The sequence below is a fragment of the Oncorhynchus kisutch genome, linkage group LG4, assembly GCF_002021735.2.
Source record: "Oncorhynchus kisutch isolate 150728-3 linkage group LG4, Okis_V2, whole genome shotgun sequence".
Lineage (NCBI taxonomy): Eukaryota > Metazoa > Chordata > Actinopteri > Salmoniformes > Salmonidae > Oncorhynchus > Oncorhynchus kisutch.
Window position 1 is genome coordinate 55372278 of NC_034177.2, and position 25672 is coordinate 55397949.

The 25672-nt window shown below is 43.2% G+C and overlaps 1 protein-coding gene across 2 annotated transcripts in view; it reads right to left on the reverse strand.

The window, feature by feature from the left end:
- Window positions 1–181: 181 nt before the first annotated feature.
- LOC109889705 (cadherin-23) overlaps window positions 182–25672 on the reverse strand; it is a 648086-nt gene continuing 622595 nt past the window's right edge. The window contains exons 52-68 of one of the 2 annotated variants that reach the window (XM_031823245.1): window positions 14386–14505; window positions 13055–13232; window positions 12655–12866; window positions 12239–12433; window positions 11787–11900; window positions 7489–7618; window positions 7004–7267; window positions 6641–6802; window positions 5958–6214; window positions 5716–5813; window positions 5257–5457; window positions 4939–4979; window positions 4512–4572; window positions 4131–4260; window positions 3438–3557; window positions 2934–3044; window positions 182–2536 (exon numbers count right to left, since the gene is read on the reverse strand). In XM_031823245.1, the coding sequence (XP_031679105.1) occupies window positions 2201–2536; window positions 2934–3044; window positions 3438–3557; window positions 4131–4260; window positions 4512–4572; window positions 4939–4979; window positions 5257–5457; window positions 5716–5813; window positions 5958–6214; window positions 6641–6802; window positions 7004–7267; window positions 7489–7618; window positions 11787–11900; window positions 12239–12433; window positions 12655–12866; window positions 13055–13232; window positions 14386–14505 (2730 nt within the window). In that variant the 3' untranslated portion in view covers window positions 182–2200. The remainder of the gene's footprint in view (window positions 2537–2933; window positions 3045–3437; window positions 3558–4130; window positions 4261–4511; window positions 4573–4938; window positions 4980–5256; window positions 5458–5715; window positions 5814–5957; window positions 6215–6640; window positions 6803–7003; window positions 7268–7488; window positions 7619–11786; window positions 11901–12238; window positions 12434–12654; window positions 12867–13054; window positions 13233–14385; window positions 14506–25672) is intronic. The other variant, XM_031823244.1, reaches the window with a different exon arrangement.

The following is a 25672-nucleotide window of genomic DNA, read 5'->3' on the forward strand; positions in this document are numbered from 1 at the left end:
TGTGGTGTAGTGTTTGGCCGGAGCAAGGAGTCTGGGTAGCCAGGCAACTGTCAGGTCAACTTCATCAAGATAGTGACTGCTCAATCAGTAGACACATGATCAGCATAGTGTGTAGTTTTACAGTAGTTACCAGCTCCTCCTCAGAGCTCCAATAGTTAGAGGAATTGGCTACACACTCCTATCAACCCACTGACCCGGGGACGGAGGCAGTTGCATATTTATTTTTTAATCACAGATCATCCACAACATTTCTCAACACATAACTCAGGGCTGGGTGACAATGACAAATGAAAATGTTCAAAATGGGAATATAAAAATAAATCATGCGTAAGGTCGGGGAAACAGTTGCTATTCAAAAGGAAACCCAACAAATGTCTCCAAAGTACAATGTAGTACACATATTTCAAACATCCATTTTGTCTACCCATTTTGGTAAGCATTTTTTTCTTCCAAAATATTTTTTCTATGGGTCATTTTTTATGTTTTTTTGCTTTACAATAAAGCAAATCCTGCTCATTTTGACCATGAACTCACTCTGGTGGCACTGTCAAGTTTTTTATGTGGGGCAGCATACCCTCTTTTTCTTTTTTATATATATATATATATATATACTCCCACCCTTACCCCTTCTGGCAATCCAAGGGCTAGATTCAGTCCATAGGGCTGAAGATCCGGGGTATAGCGCGATTGAAATTGAAAAACCAAGTTCTCAGAGACTGCATTCACGGTAAACACTGCATATATCGTCTCAATCTTGCTATACCGCAGATCTTCAGTGCTATGGATTGAATTTTGCCTGAAGATAAGGCTTCGTTCCACTCTTACTCAGTCCCAATTATTATTTTTATTGCCCATGTAACTTGAAGCGAGGAACTGTATTGATGCACTCGCTGTGGCTCTGTCTATCAGTGTACTCTTTTATTATTGGTTAATCCAGTCCTAGAGCTGCTCTGCTGGGCCACTAGCCTGGCACGCAAAACCGATGTTACAGTGGTGAGCTCAGCGTTCAGTCTACTTGGCCACCATAGCAGAGTGGGTTTATTTATTAATGTCTCTTGTGCTAATATCCAGACAAAGCCTCTTCGTCTGTGCTCCTCAATGATGACATCATTAAACAGGTCCTTCTGTAGTCCTTTTGTAGTCAAATATGATGGAGACCTATGTCTCTTGGTGTCCAGATAGGTCTCCAAATTCAGGATACCCAAGACAACCCATTCATTGGGAGACCGAACAGAAGGGCACTGCAGTTCCCATATCCAGACCTCAAGTCCTTTCAATTCAAAGAATGTCCTTATGTATCCCCTCTTCCCTTCCTCACCCAATAAGTGCTCACCTCTTTTACAGTAAATAAAATAAATACATTTCTATGTCATGTTAACTATTTTTGACAGTCCATTTGTTGGCCGTTCGCTGGTCTGTGGCTTTTTTTTGTGAGAGTGTGTGCAACCTAGGACGTAACTCCAGAAGGACACTGTACTTCTGTCTGACAGTAGGCTGTTATTGGACAGGTCTCCCCTTATAAAGGCGTCCTGCAAGAGATGTCCCAGACAAGCTGGCCATAGTGTATTCTTTTTCACCATGTTTAATCTTAGTAGTCTTTCAATTTGGTCTGCTATTCTATGTTCCAGGTCTTCGCTTGACACGTAATTTTTTATTTTACCTTTATTTAACTAGGCAAGTCAGTTAAGTTCAAATTCTCATTTACAATGACGGTCTACTCCGGCGCAAACCCGGATGACGCTGGGCCAATTGTGCACCGCCCTATGGGACTCCCAATCACGGCTGGTTGTGATACAGCCTGGATTCAAACCAGGATGTCTGTAGTGAAGCCTCTAGCACTGAGATGCAGTGCCTTAGACCACTGTGCCACTCAGGAGCCCCTAAGTCTTTGCATCTGGTCCACAATCAGACATTAAACCAAATTATCCATCTTTGAAGGGATCCCTCACACACGCCATCCATGGCTCACGAAGATCTTCACTGACATTTTAAGTTCCCAGACTGCACACACTCCACCTCCTCCAACCCCTGGCCCTCTACCCACTTTCCCCAATCTCCCCTGGCTGTATCCTGGTCACAGTGGTCAGTGTCTGACCCTCAGTTTTTGAGGAGAGGATAGGGGAGAAGGCAGGGGGACAGCAGTAGGACACTCCACTCCACTCAGTCGTGTCTCTTCTCAGACCAGCGAGGCCTCGGCTAGTCATAACTCCGTGATCTCCAGCGGGCTCTCGGTCAGCGTGTCAGTATCCTTGTTACGGTGCAGCGGTGTGGACTTCGCTGACTCGGTACGGGTGTTGCGCTCGGCGTACAACCCGCCATCGGTGATGTTCAGTGCCTCTGTGGAGCCTGCCAGGGCCCGCTGGTCGTCCTCGGGCAGGCTGTTGAGGTCAGAGGTTAGGAGTGTGCCCGTGCTGCTGTGGACGCCGTCGGGCCCCCTCATCTCACCGGGGAGCTTGTGTCTGAAGCGCAGCGTGCCCCAGCTGTCACCCATGCCCACACGGTCATCCTCGTCATCATCCAGGTCACTCTGGATCAGCTGGGAGAGGAATGAAGGGACAGGCATGGAGGATAGGAATGGATTAGGGGATAGGAGAAAAATGTACAAAAGCAGTTAGCACCAATTGTCTCATCAAAAGTAAATACCATTAACATTCAGATGCAATATTGTGAAAAGGAGTGCAAGAGTCAGAAATTTGCCTGAAAGGAATTCTGAGGAGAAAAACAGCAGGTAGTTAGCACTAGCAGTGAGTTGCAACATCCTATCGAGCAGTAAAGTGGGCTGGTAGTGGCCCACAGAAGTCATGCAAACAGAGTGACAAGCAGTGAGATGGGGACGCGCCAGTAGAGGAAACTAGTGAGAGCACGCCCTACAGTGGCGAAGAACAGGACAGCACACAGCAGCAGGATTGGACCTGCTTTTTCTCACGTTCCACCTCTGTGACTGACGATTGGTCGCATTGGCTGGTCGACTTGGTGACCAGTCTGGCTGCAAATAGCTTTTTGAGCCTCAGGTAGTTGTCCAAAACCCCATTGAGCAGTGAGCCCTGATAGAACAGCAGTTAAGGTCAGTCACAGTCAATCAAAATCACATTTAGCTGCACAGAACTGCACAGAACCTAAAAAACAATGTTTTAATATTAGTCCCCAACAGGAATACAGCGGGGCAAAAAAGTATTTAGTCAGCCACCAATTGTGCAAGTTCTCCCACTTAAAAAGATGAGAGATGCCTGTAATTTTCATCATAGGTACACTTCAACTATGACAGACAAAATGAGAAATCACAATGTAGGATTTTTTATGAATTTATTTGCAAATGATGGTGATTACAGGCCTCTCTCATCTTTTTAAGTGGGAGAACTGGCACAATTGGTGGCTGACTAAAAACTTTTTTGCCCCACTCTGCCACCAGAGAGGACACGTGTGTGTGTGTTCCTCACCTTAATGGGCCCCTCCCTCATGATCTGGCCCAGCTTGGCGACATTGTCGTACTCCTGGATGGCTGTCCTCAGGTAGCGGTCATCCTCAGGCTTGGCCTGGGGCTCACGGCCAAACGTTCCCTGCAGGGTGTAATGCAAACACACACACACTTCAGTTAAAGACTAACGCCTGTCTTTGAACATAACTGGGGATAGGAGAGACAAAAAGATCCAGAGCTGACTTTGTCGGGATTCAATGAAATGCGTACTGCACTGTCGAAAATGCGGCAATTTCCATGATGTTTGTGGAGATCGCATTCACGGTAAATGCAGCAGTCGGCTCAAGCATAAATTACCTTTAAAAGTAAAGTGCAGTGCGCTTGTCAACAATGTGCCTTTGATTGAATCTCGGCCTGTGGATCACTTGGAGGGCAGAGACATGATGACTAATTGGAGCTCATGTAAACCTGAGACAGATGGTGGTTTCATCTTCCCTATGGTGTTAGTAGCACAATACTGTAGCACAATCCTGTGTAGTGTGGTGTTCTGTGTGCTGTATAGTGGATATTCACAAGCCCCATGGTTGGACACAGTACTTATTAACAAAGATAACTCGCTGTACTCATAGAAATTCATAAAGTTGGATAAATTAATATAAACATAAATGGCTGTACTCATAGAAATAGATGAACATATGTAGATAGCTGTACTCACGTGAGTCCGAGCAGGGCTGTTCCACAGGTCAGTGATCTCACTGAGGTTCACTGGCAGGTCTTCTTCATTATCTGCCTGGGCAGCTAGCTCCAGGTTCCGACAGAACGGGTCCAGCCAAACAGGGTTGGCCCTGAGTGTCAACAACACAGTCTTAGCAACACAGTCTTAACCACACACAGCTAACACTTCACCAGTCTAATTAGATAATGTTCATACAACTGTCAGACATTTAAGATCAGTACAACATGCATCTGTGAGCTTGCAAAAGGAATAAGCCGCCACAGACATATCAATGAAATAAGTGAAGTGCAACAAAGTAGGTTTTTAAATATTTTAAGGATTTCTAAAATAAAATTCACACTGTAATATGGATTGTCTCACCCCTCAAATGAGTATATATTGGTGTTGGGCATATCCAGGATGTCCATTAGACCTTGGTTTCCTGAAAAACAGACAGGTTAACTAACTAACTAACTAACTAACTAACTTCTCTCTCTCTCTCTCTCTCTCTCTCTCTCTCTCTCTCTCTCTCTCTCTCTCTCTCTCTCTCTCTTCTCCAGGTTCATCTCTCTATAGGTGATGGCTTTGTTATGGAAGGTTTGGGAATCACTTCCTTTTAGGTGGTTGTAGAATTGAATGGCTTTTTTCTGCATAATTAGTGGGTATTGGCCTAATTCTGCTCTGCATGCATTATTTGGTGTTCTACGTTGTACACAGAGGATATTTTTGCACAATTCTGCATGCAGTCTCAATTTCTCTCTCACTCACTCACCCACCCACCCACCCACCCACCCACCCACCCACCCACCTGTGGATCCTGCTACAATGGCTTTCAGCTTCCTCTTGTGTCTGTAGCACAGAACAACACACAAACAGGTGAGATGATTAACATGTTTACATATCCAAGTCAAAGTAGTGTCTCCTATCATAGCCAGTGTGAAGTAACACCATTACAAATTCCATTGAAAGAAAAAGTAATTGACAATTGAGATGAACTGAACGAACAATCAATACTTTGATACATAAGAGCATATTGTAAAATGGAGTGGTTTAGTATGAGTATGATTATTGGATTGTAGAAGTTATAGTGGATTGGTATAATATGTTTGACAATTACAGATCTTACACTGTGCGATAGTACCAGTTCGTGAAGATGAACAACATGGCTGCCAAGAAGAGCAACACAGCTAGGATAATGATGGCCATCTGTAGCGTTGTGAGGTCATCAGGTGCTCTCCTGCTGATGGCACGCTGGACGTCCAGGATGTTGTAATTCCTGAACAGGTTCCTCAGCTGGTCCTTGTTCTCATCAATCATCTGAATCACCCTGTCAATCACAAGACCAGGGAAGGAGAGACAATGGGCTTAGCATAGAGAGGAGTAGACTTATACAGCATGATTTTTGTGTAGTAACGATGTAATGACATAGAAATATAATTACTAGAAGGGACAAAGCCCCCTCAGACCACTGCAATTTGACCGGAAAATTCATGGCTACACTAAATATGGGGAATGTCCGTTCTAGCAATTAAATTTCTATAGGTAATAACATGATAATAAATTATACTGCCAGGCAGCAACTGACTTTTCCACGTCCAGGATGCGGTTGGTCTGCTTGTTGACCACATGTATGAGCACGTCTGTCTGGGCAAAATTCACTCTGCCTTTCTTGTCCACATGGAACTGAGCAGAAACAGAGGAGGAGATGACAAAGGGGGATAGTGGGACACACACATTTCATACATAATTTCATACACTAGCATGCATGCACACACACACACCTGCACAGAGACACACACATCCTCCACATCCCCCAACCCCACCTACCTGCATATCGTCCGTGTTGACTATGGCTCTGGTGATGTTGGATAGCAGGCTGATAAACTCCTCCTGGAACTGTTGAACCCGCTCGGGTATCTCGTTGATGATGATCTTCACCCGCTGGTTGTCCCGCAGGATGTAGATGTCCACCATGGTGATGTCACTGTGGCCCGCCAGGTCCCGTGCCAATACCTCCACCATGAAGTAGCCCGGGTCGTAGGCCGTGAACAGGTCAAAGGTGCGGATGATCCCATCTGTCTCTCCTAAGGTTCAGGGCCAATTCCATTGTGATTCACAGTTATCAATCGGGTTGAGGCCCATTCCTTTTCAATTCAGTCAATTTACAGTAGTAAATTCATTATCTGAATTTATATTAAATTGATCCCAACCGTTGTTATAAAGGACTGGTAAGGAGACTTTGAAGGGAGAAAGATTTATCAGCATGGTTAGGGCCAATTTCATTTCTGTCAATATGTTCACCTTAATTTAAATGGAATTGATCCCAACCTTAGTTATCAATGAGTAATAGGGGGCAATTCTAGGGTAGGGGGCAATTCTATTTCAATTCAATGAATTACTTCAATTTTTAATTGAAATGGAATTGATCCCAACATTGGTTATCAAGGATTAACAAGGGATACTACACAAACACAGATAATAGTCATGCTAGGCAGTAGGCAGTGGCTGACCTATGATGAAGACATTTCCTATGTCCTCAGAGTCATTGGACTGGAGTTTAATGTAGCGAATGGACAGGACATGGTACAGCACCAGGCTGTTGTTCCCTATGTCGTTGTCTATGGCCTGTACTCGGATCAGATCTGAGCCCACCTTGGCATCAGCTGCCACACCTAAAAGGAGAGAGAGAGAGGGGAAGGGGGGGGACACAAAGAGAGAGGATGAAAGAGAGAGAGAGAGAGAGAGAGAGAGAGAGAGAGAGAGAGAAAGAGAGAGAGAAAGAGAGAACTGGTTAGTGAGAGCAGCACAATATTATCAATTCACACACATGCACATAGAAACACAAACCCCCACCCCAGTTTTATGTCCAGTACCTGCAGTGTACTCCAGCTTGGTGAAGCGCGGTGGCTGGTCGTTGATGTCCTCCAGGTAGATTCTGATCTCCTGCAGGGTGGGGTCATGGCTGGGGTCAAGGGCTCTGCCCCGGGCTGACCTCTGATCCCTGGGTGGGACCCAATTCCTGTGGCTGGAGGCCTTGACGATGATGGAGTATACTGAGATGTCCTCACGATCCAGATCCTTCTTCACCTTCAGTATGCCCCCTGGGTTCAGGCCAAAGTTCCCCTCAGTATCTCCCCCTAAAGGGCAGGGGTGGAAATCAGTGTTACATCCATTCATAGAAGGGACAGCAACAGGCAGAAGCCAAAAAGGTATTTCATTATTCAGTATTAGTAATAATGGACTGATATTTCTATATTGTCCGGTATGGATGAATCAGTGTGTTTGTGTGTGTGTGTGGGTGTGCTTCTGTGCCTGTGTGTGTGTGTGTCTGTAGTGTTGTGTTGTCCTCTCCACAGACCTGCTATGAAGTAGTAGACTACAGCGTTTGAGCCTTCGTCTGCATCCACAGCTCCTTTCACATAACCCACTACTGTCCCTGGAGTAGAGTGCTCTGCCACAGACAGAGTCTGGTACGGTAGGCTGCCTCGCTGAGACAGACAGACAGGCATGCATGCACACACACGCACACAGATACATGAGCAAGACGTAAGACAAAATCGTCACATGTATGAAACCAACACATTAGCCCCGTTTATACCTGTGTCATGACGTTGGCCTCTTTGGGTATAGCAAGCCCATCCCCCTCTCCCTGCCTCCCCCTTTCCTCCTTCAACTAGGTTGCTGTGGTCAGAGAGACGTCGTAAATTCCTGAGAATCTCCTCATGGACACACAGTATAGAGAGAGTAGATTTTCATGGAGAACAAAGGAAATCCTTCCACCTCACAGAACTTGAGGTATGAACAAATTTCATGTTCCGGAGAAAGTATAAAGATTGGTGAAGAATCCAGCTACGAACTGGTCCGTTTGTCACAACTTGGGGAAGCTCATGGGCCACATGACTTCTTAGTCGACCCCCACTTCCCCATGCCGGTTTAGCCCACTAGGGCACATTCTCCTATCATTTCATGTAACCACATTTACCTTGTTTGTTTATGCATTTCTGTGAATTACTTAGTTAGTAATAAATAAATGATTTAACACAATTGATGTATGGATGACTCATACTGAAGACTGGGTTCGTGCAGATAACCAACAATTTACGACGTTTGGAGTGAGACATAACGCTGTTTCAGATATGAGGTTTACATCTAATTGTTGTATAAGATGAATGAGTGAGTATGATACAGTTTGTATAAATGTATAATATGATTTTGGACTGTTTAATGAAGAAAAATACAATACCCTTTTGATTTGAACTAAATCAGAGAACCGCCCCTGAGCCCAGTTAGGGTCAGGCCCTTTTCCTCCATTCTGAATAAAACCCAACTTTGAGAAATTATCGGTAGACCGAGCTTACCTCAATTACGAGATGGCTAAAGGTTGCAGACCATGTTTTTCTCCATTCAGAGGACAAAGGTTGTAGACCAATGCTGAATATTTTAACCATACCACGTGGTTAAACTCTTAGACTATCGATACCGACAGAATAAGAACAAGTCTTTGATATTAATTACTAGTCTGCAGCTAGGAATTCGGTATCATTGAACGCGAAGAACGACAACCGCCGAAACAACCATTCTATAACGGATTTCACTCTGAACCATCCCCTCTAACCACAACCGAGAGAGAGAGGGAGAGAGACGGACAATTCTACAAAATAAATGAACTTTTCACCAGCGATCAAGACGACACACTGAGCGTAAATATATATATTGATTGCAATTGTTCCCGAATGAGTGAGCGTTCATGTGCAAAGGATTAGCATTTCAATTGTTATAATTATCACTCTGTAGTGACTTCTTAGTCGACCCCCACGTCCCCTTTTGTCTAACAAGCCGCCATGCCGGTTTAGCCCACTAGGGCACATTCTCCTATCATTTAATGTAACCACATTTACCTTGTTTGTTTGTTTATGCATTTCTGTGAATTACTTAGTTAGTAAAAAATAAATGATTTAACACAATTGATGTATGGATGACTCATACTGAAGACTGGGTTCGTGCAGATAACCAACAATTTACGACGTTTGGAATGAGACTAACGTGAGGTAAAGAAAATAATTCATTAATTCGAAGACTAATTGATCAGATAAAATATCTGAAAAGTTATTTTAGGAAATGATAACTTTGTAATCTGAATATTTTTCCTTGGTGCCCCGACTTCCTAGTTAATTAGTTACGTAATTAATCAGTTGATTGCGTAATAAATAATTACAGAGAATCTTTGATAAAAACTATCAGTCTTCAGTTAATGATAGTAAAGACACGACACCTGGTTCTAACATGCATCCTTTGTCCTGATCTTGTCCACATTCAGATTGTGCCCACATTTTCAGACAGGTGTAAACAATTAAAAGACGCATTGTGATCTGATTGCGACCAGATCTTCCTGACCACCTCTGGAGGTAGTCAGGCACACATTGTGTCATGATATCTTACAAGTGTAGATGGATCTGGACAGTGAAACCATTTACAGTGCTTTCAGAAAGTATTCATACCCTCTTGTCTTATTCCAAGGTTGTTGTGTTACAGCTTGAATTCAAAATTGATTAAATAGATAGAAATATCTCATTTACATAAGTATTTTACAATCCTGAGTCAATACTTTGTAGAAGCACCTTTGTTGCGATTACAGCTTCGGGTCTTTCTGGGTAAGTCTCTAAGAATTGTCCATAACAAAGTGTTATGTTTGGGGCAAATCCAATACAACACATTACGGAGTACCACTCTCCATATTTTCAAGCATAGTGATCATGTTATGGGTATGCTTGTAATCGTTAAGAACATGGGAGATTTTCAATATAAAAATGTACGGAATGAATCCAAGCACAGCTAAAATCCTAGAGGAAAAACTGATTCAGTTTGCTTTCCAACATTTGCAGTTTATTATTCAGAAAATTCTTCAAGCTCAGTGAAATTAGTTGTTGATCATTGCTAGACAACCATTTTCAGGTCTTGCCATAGTTTTTTCAAGCAGATTTAAGTCAAAACTGTATCTCGGCCACTGAGGAACATTTGCTGGTTTCTTGGTAAGCAACCCCAGTGTAGATTTGGCCTTGTGTTTCAGAATTTTGTGCTGCTGAAAGGTGAAATAAATCTCCCAGTGTCTGGTGGAAAGCAGACTGAACCTGTTTTTCCTCTAGGATTTTACCTGTGCTTGAATTAGTTCCGTACATTTTTTATTCTGAAAAACTCCCCTGTCCTTAACGATTACAATTAATGATTATCCTTAATGATTATCCATAACATGACCACTATGCTTGAAAATATGGAGAATGGTACTCAGTAATGTGTTGTATTGGATTTGCCCAAAACATAACACTTTTTATTCAGGAAAAAAGTTAATTGCTTTGACACATTATTTTTGCACTTTGTTGCACACAGGATGCATGTTTTGGAATCTGTTTATTCTGTATATTTGGAATATGTTTATTCTGTATAGGCTTCCTTCTTTTCACTCTGTCAATTAGGTTAGTGTTATGGAGTAACTACAATATTGTTACTCCACAACAACATTGCAGTTTGTTTTCTCATATCACAACCATTAAACGCTGTAACTGTTTTAAAGTCACCATCGGCCTCATGGTGAAATCCCTGAGCGGTTTACTTCCTCTCCAGCAACTGAGTTAGGAAGGACACCTGTATCTTTGTAGTGACTGGGTGTATTGATACACCATCCAAACTGTAATGAATAACTCATATTCAAAGGGATATTCAATGTCACTTTTTTTTTTACCCATCTACAGTACCAATAGGTGCCTCCCTGGTCTTTGTGGTTGAATCTGTTTTTGAAATTCACTGCTCGACTGAGGGACCTACATACCTCTTTTGTCCATTTCAGGGGGGTGTTCCCTTACAGATAATTGTATTTGTGGGGTAAAGAGATGAGGTAGTCATTCAAAAATCACGTTAAACACTATTATTTGCCACAGAGTAAGTCCATGCAACTTATGTAACTTGTTAAGCACATTTTTACTCCTGAAGTTATTTAGGTTTGCCACAACAAAGGGCTTGAATACTTATTGACTCAAGACATGTCAGCTTTTCATTTTTAATTCATTTGTAAAAATGTCAAAAAACGTCATTCCACTTTGACATTATGGGGTATTGTGTGTAGGCCAGTGAAAACAAATCTAAATTTCATCCATTTTAAATTCAGGCTGTAACACAACACAATGTGGAAAAAGTAAAGGGGTGTGAATATATTCTGAAGGTACTGTAAATCACCATAATCCCGTAGAATCTGGTCACAATGCAGACACAGTGGACAAATATGAGACACATTTTAATACCATGTGTAGACATATTTATGAAAATGTGGGCAAGATCAGGACAAAGGACCCAGGTATAAATGAGGTTATTGACTAATATACAAACACAGTACACAAAATACCAAATAAAAAACAAATATGAAGGGAGAGATATCTAGAGATTTGAAAAGGTGGTTTGATCACACAAACATGCTTGGTACAGAAATAATATTCTGCCGTTTAAAGTATCACTTAGTGGTAAGGTATAAACCCAGAGTTTGATTTATAGCTGAGGAGTCCAGGGCTATGTTTCATTGCAGGAAGATGAATGTGAATTAGGGCAGAGTGGAGGGAACATCTTCCTCGAATGAGACACGGCCAAGCTCTCTAACTCTCCTCCACTCACCGGGGGCTTGAAGAAGACAGGCTCGTTGTCATCGATGTCCAACAGCGCCACCTGTAGGGGCTGGGTTGTCTCATAAGGCACGGGCTGACCTAGGTCATAGGCCACAACAATCAGCTGAGGGACAGGACACCTTCCGTTAGTCAGACATAAACAATACACATATACATACACACAAGCATGCACACACATACACACACACGCACACATGTGCATGAGTGTGCACACGCGAGCAAACACACACACACACACTCCATTACTGTGTAGGTTTATAAGTTGCATATCAGCTTGTTCATTCCTGTCTGGGCTGAATCCTAACCAGAAATCTGCCAGGCCTTTGCAAACTTTGCATTTTTTTCCATTGACCTCAAGGTAAGATTCAGGTTGTCACCAGCTACAAGTGCATATGTATGGTTAGAATTGGGCCCTAGGTCGTGTCTTGCCAGTCCACTCACGCTGTGCAGGGCCTGCTTCTCTCGGTCCAGTTTGACGGCGGTGGTGATTACTCCTGTAATAGTGTCAATGTGGAAGTTCTCCCAATCTCTGTTCCTAGCGCCTGTCTGGAGGAATGCATAGCGCACCTCTCCATTCACCCCCTCATCCCCATCTGTCGCAAACACCTCGTACACCAGCAGGCCTGGGGCCTGCTCCTACAAGGGGGGGGGCAGACATCATTGAGATTTGAGATATCCTGTTTGTATGCACTATAACTACAACTGCAGAGATTTTTACAGTAGTTGAGTAGCTGAGCAACAGCTTCATACATGCAAAAATATATATAATCTGTTATTACATTTTTACTATACTGCTAGGGACTTCTAACACCATATTGTAGTACCACCAACATGCACAAGCAAACATATACACACACCTCCATGATGTGCATGATGGTGCCGTTGGTGGGCCTGACGAACATGGGCCTGTTGTCGTTGACATCTATGATGATGATGTGTAAGGTGGCGGTGCCCCAGAGGGGTGGTTTGCCCTGGTCTGTAGCCACCACCGTCAGGTTAAAGCACTCAAAGGACTGCAGCAGACGGAGAGAACGCACCAGGCCTGTGTCAGCGTCCAGAGAGAAGGCATCTGATACACCATAGAGAGAAAGAGAGAGAGAGATACAGGCTTTTGTTTTAGCCCAGCCCTATCACACCTGATTCAACTAATCAATTGCCAATGAAGACCATAATAAGTTAAACCCGTTGTGTTAAAACTGGGCTGGAACAAAAGCCTCTTACAGTACCTATGATGATGTGTGTTTGTGTGGCTCCTACCTGCCCCTGGGCCCTGCAGGCTGTAGTACAGCAGACCGTTCTCCCCCTCATCCAGGTCATTGGCAGTCAGCGTGATCACAGATGTCCCACTGGGCTCGTTCTCAAACACACTGGTCTCAAAGACCTGATCTGAGAACCGTGGACGGAAGTCATTCACATCCAGAACGGTCACCAAGACCTGAGAGAGACAGACCAGGGACAGGAAAATATGATGTGGCCCTGTGTGGCTCAGTTGGTGAGAGTGTGGTGCTAGCAATTCCAAGGTTATGGTTTCAATCCCCATAGGAATCATAATACACATATTACCAATGCAGAGATATACACAAAGTAGACAGTTTATTAGGTACACCCACCTAGTACTGGGTCGGACCCCCTTTGCCTTCAAAACACTCTGAATTATTCGGGGGATGGATTATACACGGTATACATTATGTACGGTGTGCCGTACAAATGTTGCTCAATTGGTATCAAGGGACTTAACATGTGCCAGGAAAACATTCCCCACACCCTTCCACCGCTGCCACCATCCTGTACCATTGACAACAGGCAGGATGGGTCCATGGTCTCATGTTGCTTACGCCAAAACCTGAATCTGCCATCAGCATGACGCAACAGGAACCAGGATTCGTCACACCAGGCTGCTTTTCCACTCCTCAAATCCAGTGTTGTTGATCATGTGCCCACTGGATCCACTTTCTAATTTTAGCTGATAGGAGTGGACCCCAGTGTGGTCGTCTGCTACAATAGCCCAGCCGTGACAAGGACCGACAAGTTGTGCATTACGAGATATCGTTCTGCACACCATTGTTCTACTGCAACATTATTTGCCTGTTAGCTTACACAATTATTGCCATTCTCCATCAACCTCTCTCATCAACGAATTGTTTTCACCCACAGGACGGCCACTGACTGGACGTTTTTTGTTTGTTGCACCAATCTCGGTGAACCCTAGACACTGTCTTGTGGGAAAAGCACAGGAGGCTGGACGTTTCTGAGGTACTGGAACCGGTGCGCCTGGCACCGACAATCATACTTCATTCAAAATCGCTTAGGTCACTTGTTTTGACCATTCAATAATGGTCATAATGTTCAATCAAACAGTAACTGAATGCCCCAATGCCTGTCTGCCTGCTTTATATAGTAAGCCACGGCCACGTGACTCACTGTCTGTAGGAGTGAACCCTTTTTGCGAACGGGGTGCTGTCCCTAATAAACTGGCCGCAGAGTATTTTGAACATACATTTTCATTCACATTTTAGTCTTATCCAGAGTGATTACAGTCAGTGTATTCAACTATGTTTACTTGTGTTCTACTACAGTATGAATCCCACCTGAACAGATTTCTCCCGTCGGTTGTTGGGGCTGCCCCCAGGGTTGTCCCTAGCTATGGCCGTCAGGGTGTAGTGGTCTTTAGTCTCTCTGTCCAGTGGAGACAGAATGTAGATGTCACCCTGACAAGAGAGGGAGGAGGAAAAGTAGGAGGAGGAGAAAAAGGAGAAAGATAAAGTGTAATTATTAGGCAGTTTCGGGGAGAGAGTTTAGGCTTCAGACAACACATCTAATCCACAGCTGGTACTTCCATATTTGGGTTTGTCTTCAGTATTGGAATGCAGCCAGAGCAGGAACTCCTTCCGCTTCTTTGGCATCCAACGTTTAGGTGCATACACCGCCACCTACTGTACTGATGTGCCATTCACAGCCTTCAATTATTTGATATGGTAATACAAAATTTGGAAAAACATTTGCCCTGCCAACTATTAGCCCTCACTAAAAAAAAACACCCCATTCCACTTTTTAACCCTATCTAGTCCTACTCCAGACGAACGGTCTGATAGGACATAACACTACCACTCAACACCTCCATAAGCTGTTTTGCCATAAAACCTCGCAATTCCAAGTGCTTCTCTGCAGCTGCCACCAAAACCTATATTTTGTGTGACTTTCGATTCATTTCTGCAGTACAATTGACAACCATGGCTGTACAGTACCAGTCAAAAGTTTGGACACACCAACTAAATCAAGGGTTTTTCTTTCTTTATTATTTTTTTTCTACAGTCGTGGCCAAAATTTTTGAGAATGACACAAATATGAATAAAGTTTGCTGCTTCAGTGTCTTTAGAAATTTTGTCAGATGTTACTATGGAATACTGAAGTATAATTACAAGCATTTCATAAGTGTCAAAGGCTTTTATTGACAATTACATGAAGTTGATGCAAAGAGTCAATATTTGCAGTGTTGACCATTCTTTTTCAAGACCTCTGCAATCCGCCCTGGCATGCTGTCAATTAACTTCTGGGCCACATTCTGACTGATGGAGTTTTGTTTGTCCACCCACCTCTCTTGAGGATTGACCACAAGTTCTCAATGGGATTAAGGTCTGGGGAGTTTCCTGGCCATGGACCCAAAATATCGATGCTTTGCTCCCCGAGCCACTTAGTGCTCCATCATGCTGGAAAAGACATTGTTCGTCACCAAACTGTTCCTGGATGGTTGGGAGAAGTTGCTCTCGGAGGATGTGTTTGTACCATTATTTATTCATGGCTGTGTTCTTAGGCAAAATTGTACTAAGCAACCCCACACATGAATGGTCTCAGGATGCTTTACGTTTGGCATGACACAAGACTGATGGTAGCGATCACCTTGCCTTCGCCGGACAAGCTTTTTCCGGATGCCAAAAACAATTGGAAAGGGGATTTATCAGAGAAAATGACTTTACCCCAGTCCTCAGCAGTCCAATCCCTGTACCTTTTGCAGAATATCAGTCTGTTCCTGATGTTTTTCCTGGAGAAAAGTGGCTTCTTTGCTGACCTTCCTGACACCAGGCCATCCTCCAAAAGTCTTTGCCTCACTGTGCGTGCAGATGCACTCGCACCTGCCTGCTGCCATTCCTGAGCAAGCTCTGTACTGGTGGTGCCCCAATCCCACAGCTGAATCAACTTTAGGAGACAGTCCTGGCGCTTGCTGGACTTTCTGGGGGCCCTTCTTCACAACAATTGTACCGCTCTCATTGAAGTTCTTTGACGACCCGATAAATGGTTGATTTAGGTGCAATCTTACTGGCAGCAATATCCTTGCCTGTGAAGCCCTTTTTGTGCAAAGCAATGATGACGGCACATGTTTCCTTGCAGGTAACCATGATTGACAGAGGAAGAACAATGATTCCAAGCACCACCCTCCTTTTGAAGCTTCCAGTCTGTTATTGTTGAAATTATTATGGATAAATGAATAAACAATATCCCCATTTTAAATAGAATTGTAACTAAGTAAACTTATACTCTGTTTTATAAGTGATTAACAATATGAGTTCATAAGAAGGGATTGTGTGACACGGACAAGGAGTAATAAAAAGTTAATGAACACCATTCCAACTAGGAATAAAACAAATACCTATTATTGAAAGACTGGTCTGCGTCTATTTTATGCAAACAAGAAATCTTACAAATTCTCATAAAATAGATTAAGGGTTTTCAATTGATGAAAGCACATTGGCATAATTAAATTACAGTAACAGTTATTCAAACTCAATCAGCATGACAGAGTGATCTCCAGCCTTGTCCTCGTCAACACTCACACCTGTGTTAATGAGAGAATCGCTGACATGATGTCAGCTTGTCCTTTTGTGGCAGGGCTGAAATGCAGTGGAAATGTTTTGGGGGATTCAGTTCATTTGCATGGCAAAGAGGGACGGCAATTAATTGCAATTCATCTGATCACTCTTCATAACATTCTGGAGTATATGCAAATTGCCATCATACAAACTGAGGCAGCAGACTTTGTGAAAATGTATATTTGTGTCCTTCTCAAAACTTTTGGCCACAACTGTACATTATAGAATAATAGTGAAGACATCAAAACCGTGAAATAACACATACGGAATCATGCATTAACCAAAAAAGTGTTAAACAAATCAAATTATATTTTAAATTCTTCAAAGTAGCCAACCTTCGCCTTGATGTCAGCTTTCCACACATTTGGCATTCTCTCAACCAGCTTCAGCTGGAATGCTTTTCCAACAGTCTTGAAGGAGTTCCCACATATGCTGAGAACTTGTTGGTTGCTTTTCCTTCACTCTGCCGTTCAACTCATCCCAAACCATCCCAAATCATCCCGTCCCCTCGGGTTCGTGCCATGGGGGAGATCTTCGTGGGCTACACTCGGCCTTGTCTCAGGATAGTAAGTTGGTGGTTGAAGAAATCCCTCTAGCTGTGCTTTGGCAAAGTGGGTGGGGTTATATCCTGCCTGTTTGGCCCTGTCCGTGGGTATCGTTGGACGGGGCCACAGTGTCTTTCGACCCCTCCTGTCTCAGCCTCCAGTATTTATGCTGCAATAGTTTGTGTTGTGGGGCTAGGGTCAGTCTGTTATATGTGGAGTATTTCTCCTGTCTTATCCAGTGTCCTGTGTGAATTTAAGTATGCTCTCTCTAATTATCTCTTTCTCTATCTTCACTCTCTCTCTTTATCTCGGAGGACCTGAGTCCTAGGACCATGCCGAAGGACTACCTGGCCTGATGACTCCTTGCTATCCCCAGTCCACCTGGTCGTGCTGCTGCTCCAGTTTTAACTGCTCTGCCTGTGGCTATGGAACCCTGACCTGTTCACCGGAAATGCTACCTTGTCCCAGACCTGCTGTTTTCAACTCTCTAAAGACAGCAGGTGCGGTAGAGATACTCTGAATGATCGGCTATGAAAAGCCAACTGACTCCTGAGGTGCTGACCTGTTGCACCCTCTACAACTACTGTGATTATTATTATTTGACCCTGCTGGTCATCTATGAACATTTGAACATCTTGGCCATGTTCTGTTATAATCTCCACCCGGCACAGCCAGAAGAGGACTGGCCACCCGTCATAGCCTGGCTCCTCTCTAGGTTTCTTCCTAGGTTCCGGCCTTTCTAGGGAGTTTTTCCTAGCCACCGTGCTTCTACATCTGCATTGCTTGCTGTTTTGGAGTTTTAGGCTGGGTTTCTGTACAGCACTTTGTGACATCAGCTGATGTAGGTAGGGCTTTATGAATATATTTGACTGAATTTGATTGATTGATGTTGAGATGTGTCTGTTACTTGAATTTGAGCACTTTCTGAGGCTGTTAACTCTAATGAACTTATCCCCTGCAGCAGAGGTAATTCTGGGGTTTTCTTTCCTCATGAGAGCCAGTTTCATCATAGCAATTGATTGTTTTTGCGACTGCACTTGAAGAACATTTCAAAGTTCTTGAAAATATCCGGATTGACTGACCTTCATGTCTTGAAATAATGATGGACTTTCATTTCTCTTTACTTATTTGAGGTGTTCTTGCCATAATATTGAATTGGTATTTTACCAAATAGGGCTATCTTCTGTATACCACCGCTAACTTGTCACAACACAACTGATTGGCTCAAATGTATTAAGAAGGAAAGAAATTCCCCTATTTAGCATATCAAAAGGCACACCTGTTAATTGAAATGCATTCCAGATGACTACCTCTGGAAGCTTGACACCTAAAACACTGTAGGATTTTCAGAACAAAAGCCCCCACGGGATAACTGACACTTCCTACCTTGACCTTATCTGGCAATGACTCAGCATGACAGACAATGTCTTCTCTGTTTCCCCACACTCTCCACCGGATCTATGTCTCACCAAACGGCAGCAGTCACAGACACCAGGAATCTTCCATTTGAACTGCTCCTCCTCAACACTGAATAACACCTCCATTATCACTCCTTTCAACGGCGCCCTGCTCCGGAGAGCAAAGCAAGTCACAATACTTGTCCCTAACCGCATAATCCGGAGCGCCCACTCCCTCTCGGCCGAGGAAACAATAATTCATCACGAGTCGACTCAGAGTTACCTTCACCGACTCAAAATTCCCCAACCTCTTCTCCACCCAACCTGACACCACACATGGATCAGCCAGAATGCAAAGATCCATTCTGTCTACAAATCTCACTCCCACTGGGCCAGAATCATCCTCGGGTCGAGGGCTGAACTCGGCGGTCCTCACCGCAGGTACTTCATCCTTACTCTCGCCAGGTTTCATCTCTGAACTATTGGAGCACGTATCCCTCTTTTTGCACTTGATGCGAACCTACCACACTGCTTCCCTCTTCACTCAACATATCAGCATTCATCACTGCACCTGCCACCACAGTTAATCCATCCTCACTCTCGTCCCATTCAATTTCCTCCTCAAGCTCTCCAAAAGTTCTGTAAGAACCTCCTCCCCCTCTCCTCCCTAGCCTTCTCAGCCACTATCACCCCTCCTCTGTCGCCGCTCCCGCAGTTCCTCTCACCTTCTTGGCCACTATCACCCCTCCCTCCTCCTCCATGCCTTTGTCATTTTGAGGTCAACCAACTTTAACTTTTTAAACCTTTGTGCGAGTCTTAACACTAATTTGACCGACATCCCCAAACTGGGGGAAATAAACCCACAGTTATGAAGGCAACATCAGAGCAAGATCATGCTAAAGATGGTCGTGACAGCAACAGCTCCAAAAGACAACCTGGCTAAAGACTTTGCGGATATTCACCGGTTCCTGGAAAAACTACCATAAGAGAAAAACGACCATACCTCCCTCTCCCTTCTACTTTTCCCTGCTCTGGACAGTCCAGCACAACCCCAGTTAACAACTGTGTAGGGGGGGGGGTTCAGCACAACCTTTGTCCAAGACTGAGGGTTGGGCCTTCCTTATACTATATTCTCATCGCTTCTACTCCCTTCTGCTCTTTTCACCTCTTCAATGCTAAACGCACCACCTGCCATTCAATGTGCTCCACTGTAGTGCATGTCTACAAGCAAAACTTCAAGCAGATTAAGTAATTGACTTGGTTCATATACCTAAGTGCAACTTGGCCAGTCCAACTTGGCACCCTACTGGAGCCCTGGCACCTTGCCTGGACCAAACCTTTGACCTCCTGAAATTCCACCCTTACTACACTCCACACCTCCGGTTCCCTTCTTGCAATCTGCTACATAGGCACAGATGGAACCGAATTTCCTGCTTCCACTGCACAGCCATCACATGGCCTTCCTCACATGCAACTCACCATGCCGAGACAGGACAGAGCCTCCCGCTTCCACCATATGGACATCACATGGCCTTACCCACACGTGCCTTGCCACACAGAAACAGAACAGATCCTCCAGCTCCACCAGGCAGCCATCACACGGCCATCCTCACTAATGCGTCGCCCATCCCAGGATGGGGCTGAACCTCCTGCACGCTGTGACTACTTGTTGTCAGAACGCCTCTCTTTCCTGTATAATTCAACATGCTAGCAACTACAGCAAATGTTAGATAGCTATTGCATTATTTAATAGCCTTTATTATGTCCAATACATTACCAAATGTAACTTTAAATTACACTGAACAAAAATGTAACATGTAAAGTGTTGGTCCCATGTTTCATGAGCTGAAATAAAAAATCCCAGAAATTTTCCAAATGCACAAAAAGCTAATTTCTCTCAAATGTTGTGCACACATTTGTTTACATCCCTGTTAGTGAGCATTTCTCATTTGCCAAAACAATCCATCCACCTGACAGGTGTGACATATCAAGAAGCTGATTAAAATGCCACTAAAATGTGCAGTTTTGTCAAGTTTTGAAGGAGCATGTAATTGGCATGCTGACTGCAGGAATATCCAACAGAGCTTTTTCCAGATAATTTAATGTTCATGTCTCTACCATAAGCCACCTCCAATGTCATTTTGGAAAATTTCTTCACCTGTGGGACCAGCCACCCGGACAGCTGATAAAACTGAGTGTTTGCACAACCGAAGGATTTCTTCACAAAATGTCAGAAACAAACTCAGGGAAGCTCATCTGCGTGCTCGCCGTACTCATCAGGGTCTTGACCTGACTGGAATTCGGAATCGTACCGGACTTCAGTAGGCAAATGCTCACCTTCGATAGCCACAGGCACGCTAGAGAATTGTGCTCTTCACGTATGAATCCTGGTTTCAACTGTACCGGGCAGATGGCAGACAGCGAGTATTTGGGCGAGCGGTTTGGTGGCGGTGGGGTTATGGTATTGGCAGGCATAAGCTACGGACAACGAACACAATTACATTTTATCGATGGCAATTTGAATGCACAGAAATACCGTGACGAGATCCCGAGGCCCATTGTCTTGCCATTCATCTGTTGTCATTAAGTCATGTTTCAGCATGATAATGCACGTACCCATGTTGCAAGGATCTGTACACAATTCCTGGAAACTGAAATTGTCCCAGTTCTTCCATGGCCTGCAAACATAATCTACTTTTAATTAAAAGGCGCAATATCTGCTTCCTAGTCATTAGTGTCGATTTTATTATTTGATTGCTAATATGTGTAATTTGGAATTTGAGAATCATGGCTGGAATTTGAGAATCATAGCTGGAGTAACGTTTGTACTATTAAAATTGGGCTATTATTCTTCTGGGAATTACCGATAGTGACGTGTTTTGATTTTACTTTGTAAATGGGGTTTGTATCCGGAGAATTTTAGTTTATCTCAATAGCATTGGTGGTTCTGTGGTAGAGTTCTCGCCTGCAACGCGGGAGGCCCGAGTTCCATTCCCAGTCATGGCGCTGGCTGAATTCAGAGTTTTTGATTGTAAATAATCTATTTGTATGTTTTGCCTGGAAAGTTATGGTCGCTAGTGTTTGTATAAGAGATAAATTGAATGTTTTCAATAGATTGTTTAGGTTAAATTGATAGACTAATTCAATTTAAAATAATAACGAAGCGAATTCTGATGCAAGACAATGTCTGTTCACTAAATTATCTGCTGGAATAATGTATTGAGAATTGGGTCGTATTTAAATTACTGTATCAATAGAGAAGACAGTTACCTAAGTTAAAGACACTCTGAATGATAGCGGGGAGAGAATGGCGATAAGAAAGTGGTTACCGAAATGTTTTTCATTCTTATAGATTGACTGACGCATGTTATAATTCTAGCGCTGCGTGTGTTATTTTTAAAGAAATAGGATACATTTTCATAAGTGTGGAGAGCAGAAGAGGAAGTTATAAAGTTGGGTTTTAATCTTACGATAGAGGTAAGGGAAAAACGTTGAAATGAGAGGGGTTATATTTTTGCCCACTGGGGGAAAAAGAGGTAGGAAAGTTGACTAATTGTCAGGGAAAGTTACTGGAGGCAGGTAGATTGTTGTAGAATAACGTACATTTGCGTTATTAGTTTGAATATACAATAACCTTACTCTAATTGTTTGACCGTTGTTCAGGTACATTTTTTCCTGTATTTCTAGCAGCTGATTCGCTAGGTGGGCATCATAGATTTGTGGCGTTTATATTTACTGTATTAGGCTATGAGAAATGGGGAGACTGGATGTCTGAATCATAAAACATCGTAAGGATAGCTTCTGATGGTTATTTATACTTGGTTTGATTGTTTAAGTAACACCAGTTAATTTGAGCAGGAAAGTTCATGTAGTCTAACGTTATAGCATGTTTCCATTATATGGAACAATGTCAGGTCATTAAAGAGGGTTGCTGGATTGAATAGTACGCCAACCTGTTGACAGAAGACTGAATGGTTATGAATGTTGAAAAGCAAGCTTGGGCCAAACTAGTAAACTAGTATGTTAAGTGGGGGAGTATCATAGATTTTAATTATGGATGTGCTATAATAGTGAGTTCTTGTGTAGTCTGTTATTGCATGAATTTATCAATGTATCATCTGCATACATTGGAATTTCAGACCCTGTACAGAATAAAGGAAGATCATTTGGACCGAATGGTGTGTGTACCTCAAAACCCCCTCTACCTGGCTGAAGAAGAGAGACAAAGGCATTGAAGGAGGCTTTCCAAACCACTTCTACCGAGATAAAAAAACAAGCCAGAAATTGGTGTACAGTATCAGATCTAAGCTATCAACTGCTTTTCTTTCATGGTTCTGTCATACTGTGATGAGTCCACTTGGAGTGATCATGGAGAAAGATCTGTTCTAACATTTTCTTATGATGCTGGTATGTTGGTTGACGAATGGACAAGACATGAGTGGTAAAGATGAGACATTGAAATTGGGATTTTATCATGGGCCGTCCATTTTGAACTGTAAAGCTATCTGAAGAAAACGAAGATGCAGTGCCTGTGTAAGGGGGGATTAATCAAACTGTGCCATTAAAATTGTTTATACTTTTGTGGTATCAGATTGATTGAAGAGGTCTACACCATGTAAATTGTAGTAATTTAGATTAAGAATGCATTGAGATACTGATCTGTATTAAAATCATGATAAAAAAAGTTAGTAGTAGAATTATGGGATAATTATACTGTATGTAAATCTGCTAATATTTGATGTGTGTTAAATTGAGGTTTTTACTTTAAGTGATAATGACCCATTTGAATCACTGAGGAATGTTGGATAAATAGTTGAGTTGTTACTTATGATTTGGAATATGAATGATTTCACTGCCCTATTCTCTATTCCTGAGTATATTTCTGAGCATGAGTACTTAGAGGGATGTCTGTCCTATATGTTGTGAGGAGGCCTGTGTTTAGACACTGTTTCTCATGTAACTGAAAGAGCATAAATATGTTATGTTTTTATTTTCCTCAAATGGATTATTCTGTGTTATTAAAACATGTGCAAGGTTGTCTGGTAGAATAAGGGTTGTATCTTAGTTTCAGAAGGGAGAAAGCTTACATATAAGCTAAGGTATTTGACATTAAGGGGATTTGAATTTTTAAATATTGAGTATGTAATTAATATTCTGATTCTTCAAAAGGGACTTAGTCCCTTGAGAGGGGAATGTCGTGGAATTATCAGAATTTGTTGGTAACATTTGTAAGATGTTTAATATTCATCAAATGTGTGTAAGTTACTTAAGTGTCATCATGTGTAAACATATCTTATACTCCCTACCTTTCCCAGTGGGGAAAGGAGGGGTTGCAGTGTCTGGAATCATTCTATGCTCCCTCTTATTGTTGTTTCTATCTTAACCTATAGCCTCACCCTCCTCTCCGTGAGTTTGTCCAGGAGGTTGTGTTTAGAGTGGGTTGTATATAAATGACAATTTGATATATGCCTGTTGATATGGAGGATTTGGTTTATGGTTCTGAGGTTTGGGAAAGGAGACTGGGGCTGGCCTCCCTGACCATACCAAACTCCACCAACTAACTCCACCAACTACTACCCCTTCCGACATTTTCGTCAGATGGCGAGAAGCTGAACTCCTAAAAATAAAGTACAGTGAAGATAGGCCAGGAGGTGCAGTGACCACGCACATTTTATTTATTTTATTTTATTTCACCTTTATTTAACCAGGTAGGCTAGTTGAGAACAAGTTCTCATTTGCAACTGCGACCTGGCCAAGATAAAGCATAGCAGTGTGAGCATACAACAAAGAGTTACACATGGAGTAAACAATTAACAAGTCAATAACACAGTAGAAAACAAAGGGGGGGTCTATATACAATGTGTGCAAAAGGCATGAGGAGGTAGGCAAATAATTACAATTTTGCAGATTAACACTGGAGTGATAAATGATCAGATGGTCATGTACAGGTAGAGATATTGGTGTGCAGAAGAGCAGAAAAGTAAATAAATAAAAACAGTATGGGGATGAGGTAGGTGAAAAGGGTGGGCTATTTACCAATAGACTATGTACAGCTGCAGCGATCGGTTAGCTGCTCAGATAGCTGATGTTTGAAGTTGGTGAGGGAGATAAAAGTCTCCAACTTCAGCGATTTTTGCAATTCGTTCCAGTCACAGGCAGCAGAGTACTGGAACGAAAGGCGGCCAAATGAGGTGTTGGCTTTAGGGATGATCAGTGAGATACACCTGCTGGAGCGCGTGCTACGGATGGGTGTTGCCATCGTGACCAGTGAGCTGAGATAAGGCGGAGCTTTACCTAGCATAGACTTGTAGATGACCTGGAGCCAGTGGGTCTGGCGACGAATATGTAGCGAGGGCCAGCCGACTAGAGCATACAAGTCGCAGTGGTGGGTGGTATAAGGTGCTTTAGTGACAAAACGGATGGCACTGTGATAGACTGGATCCAGTTTGCTGAGTAGATTGTTGGAAGCCATTTTGTAGATGACATCGCCGAAGGCGAGGATCGGTAGGATAGTCAGTTTTACTAGGGTAAGCTTGGCGGCGTGAGTGAAGGAGGCTTTGTTGCGGAATAGAAAGCCGACTCTTGATTTGATTTTCGATTGGAGATGTTTGATATGAGTCTGGAAGGAGAGTTTGCAGTCTAGCCAGACACCTAGGTACTTATAGACGTCCACATATTCTAGGTCGGAACCATCCAGGGTGGTGATGCTAGTCGGGCATGCAGGTGCAGGCAGCGACCGGTTGAAAAGCATGCATTTGGTTTTACTAGCGTTTAAGAGCAGTTGGAGGCCACGGAAGGAGTGTTGTATGGCATTGAAGCTTGTTTGGAGGTTAGATAGCACAGTGCCCAAAGACGGCCCGAAAGTATATAGAATGGTGTCGTCTGCGTAGAGGTGGATCAGGGAATCGCCCGCAGCAAGAGCAACATCATTGATATACACAGAGAAAAGAGTCGGCCCGAGAATTGAACCCTGTGGCACCCCCATAGAGACTGCCAGAGGACCGGACAGCATGCCCTCCGATTTGACACACTGAACTCTGTCTGCAAAGTAATTGGTGAACCAGGCAA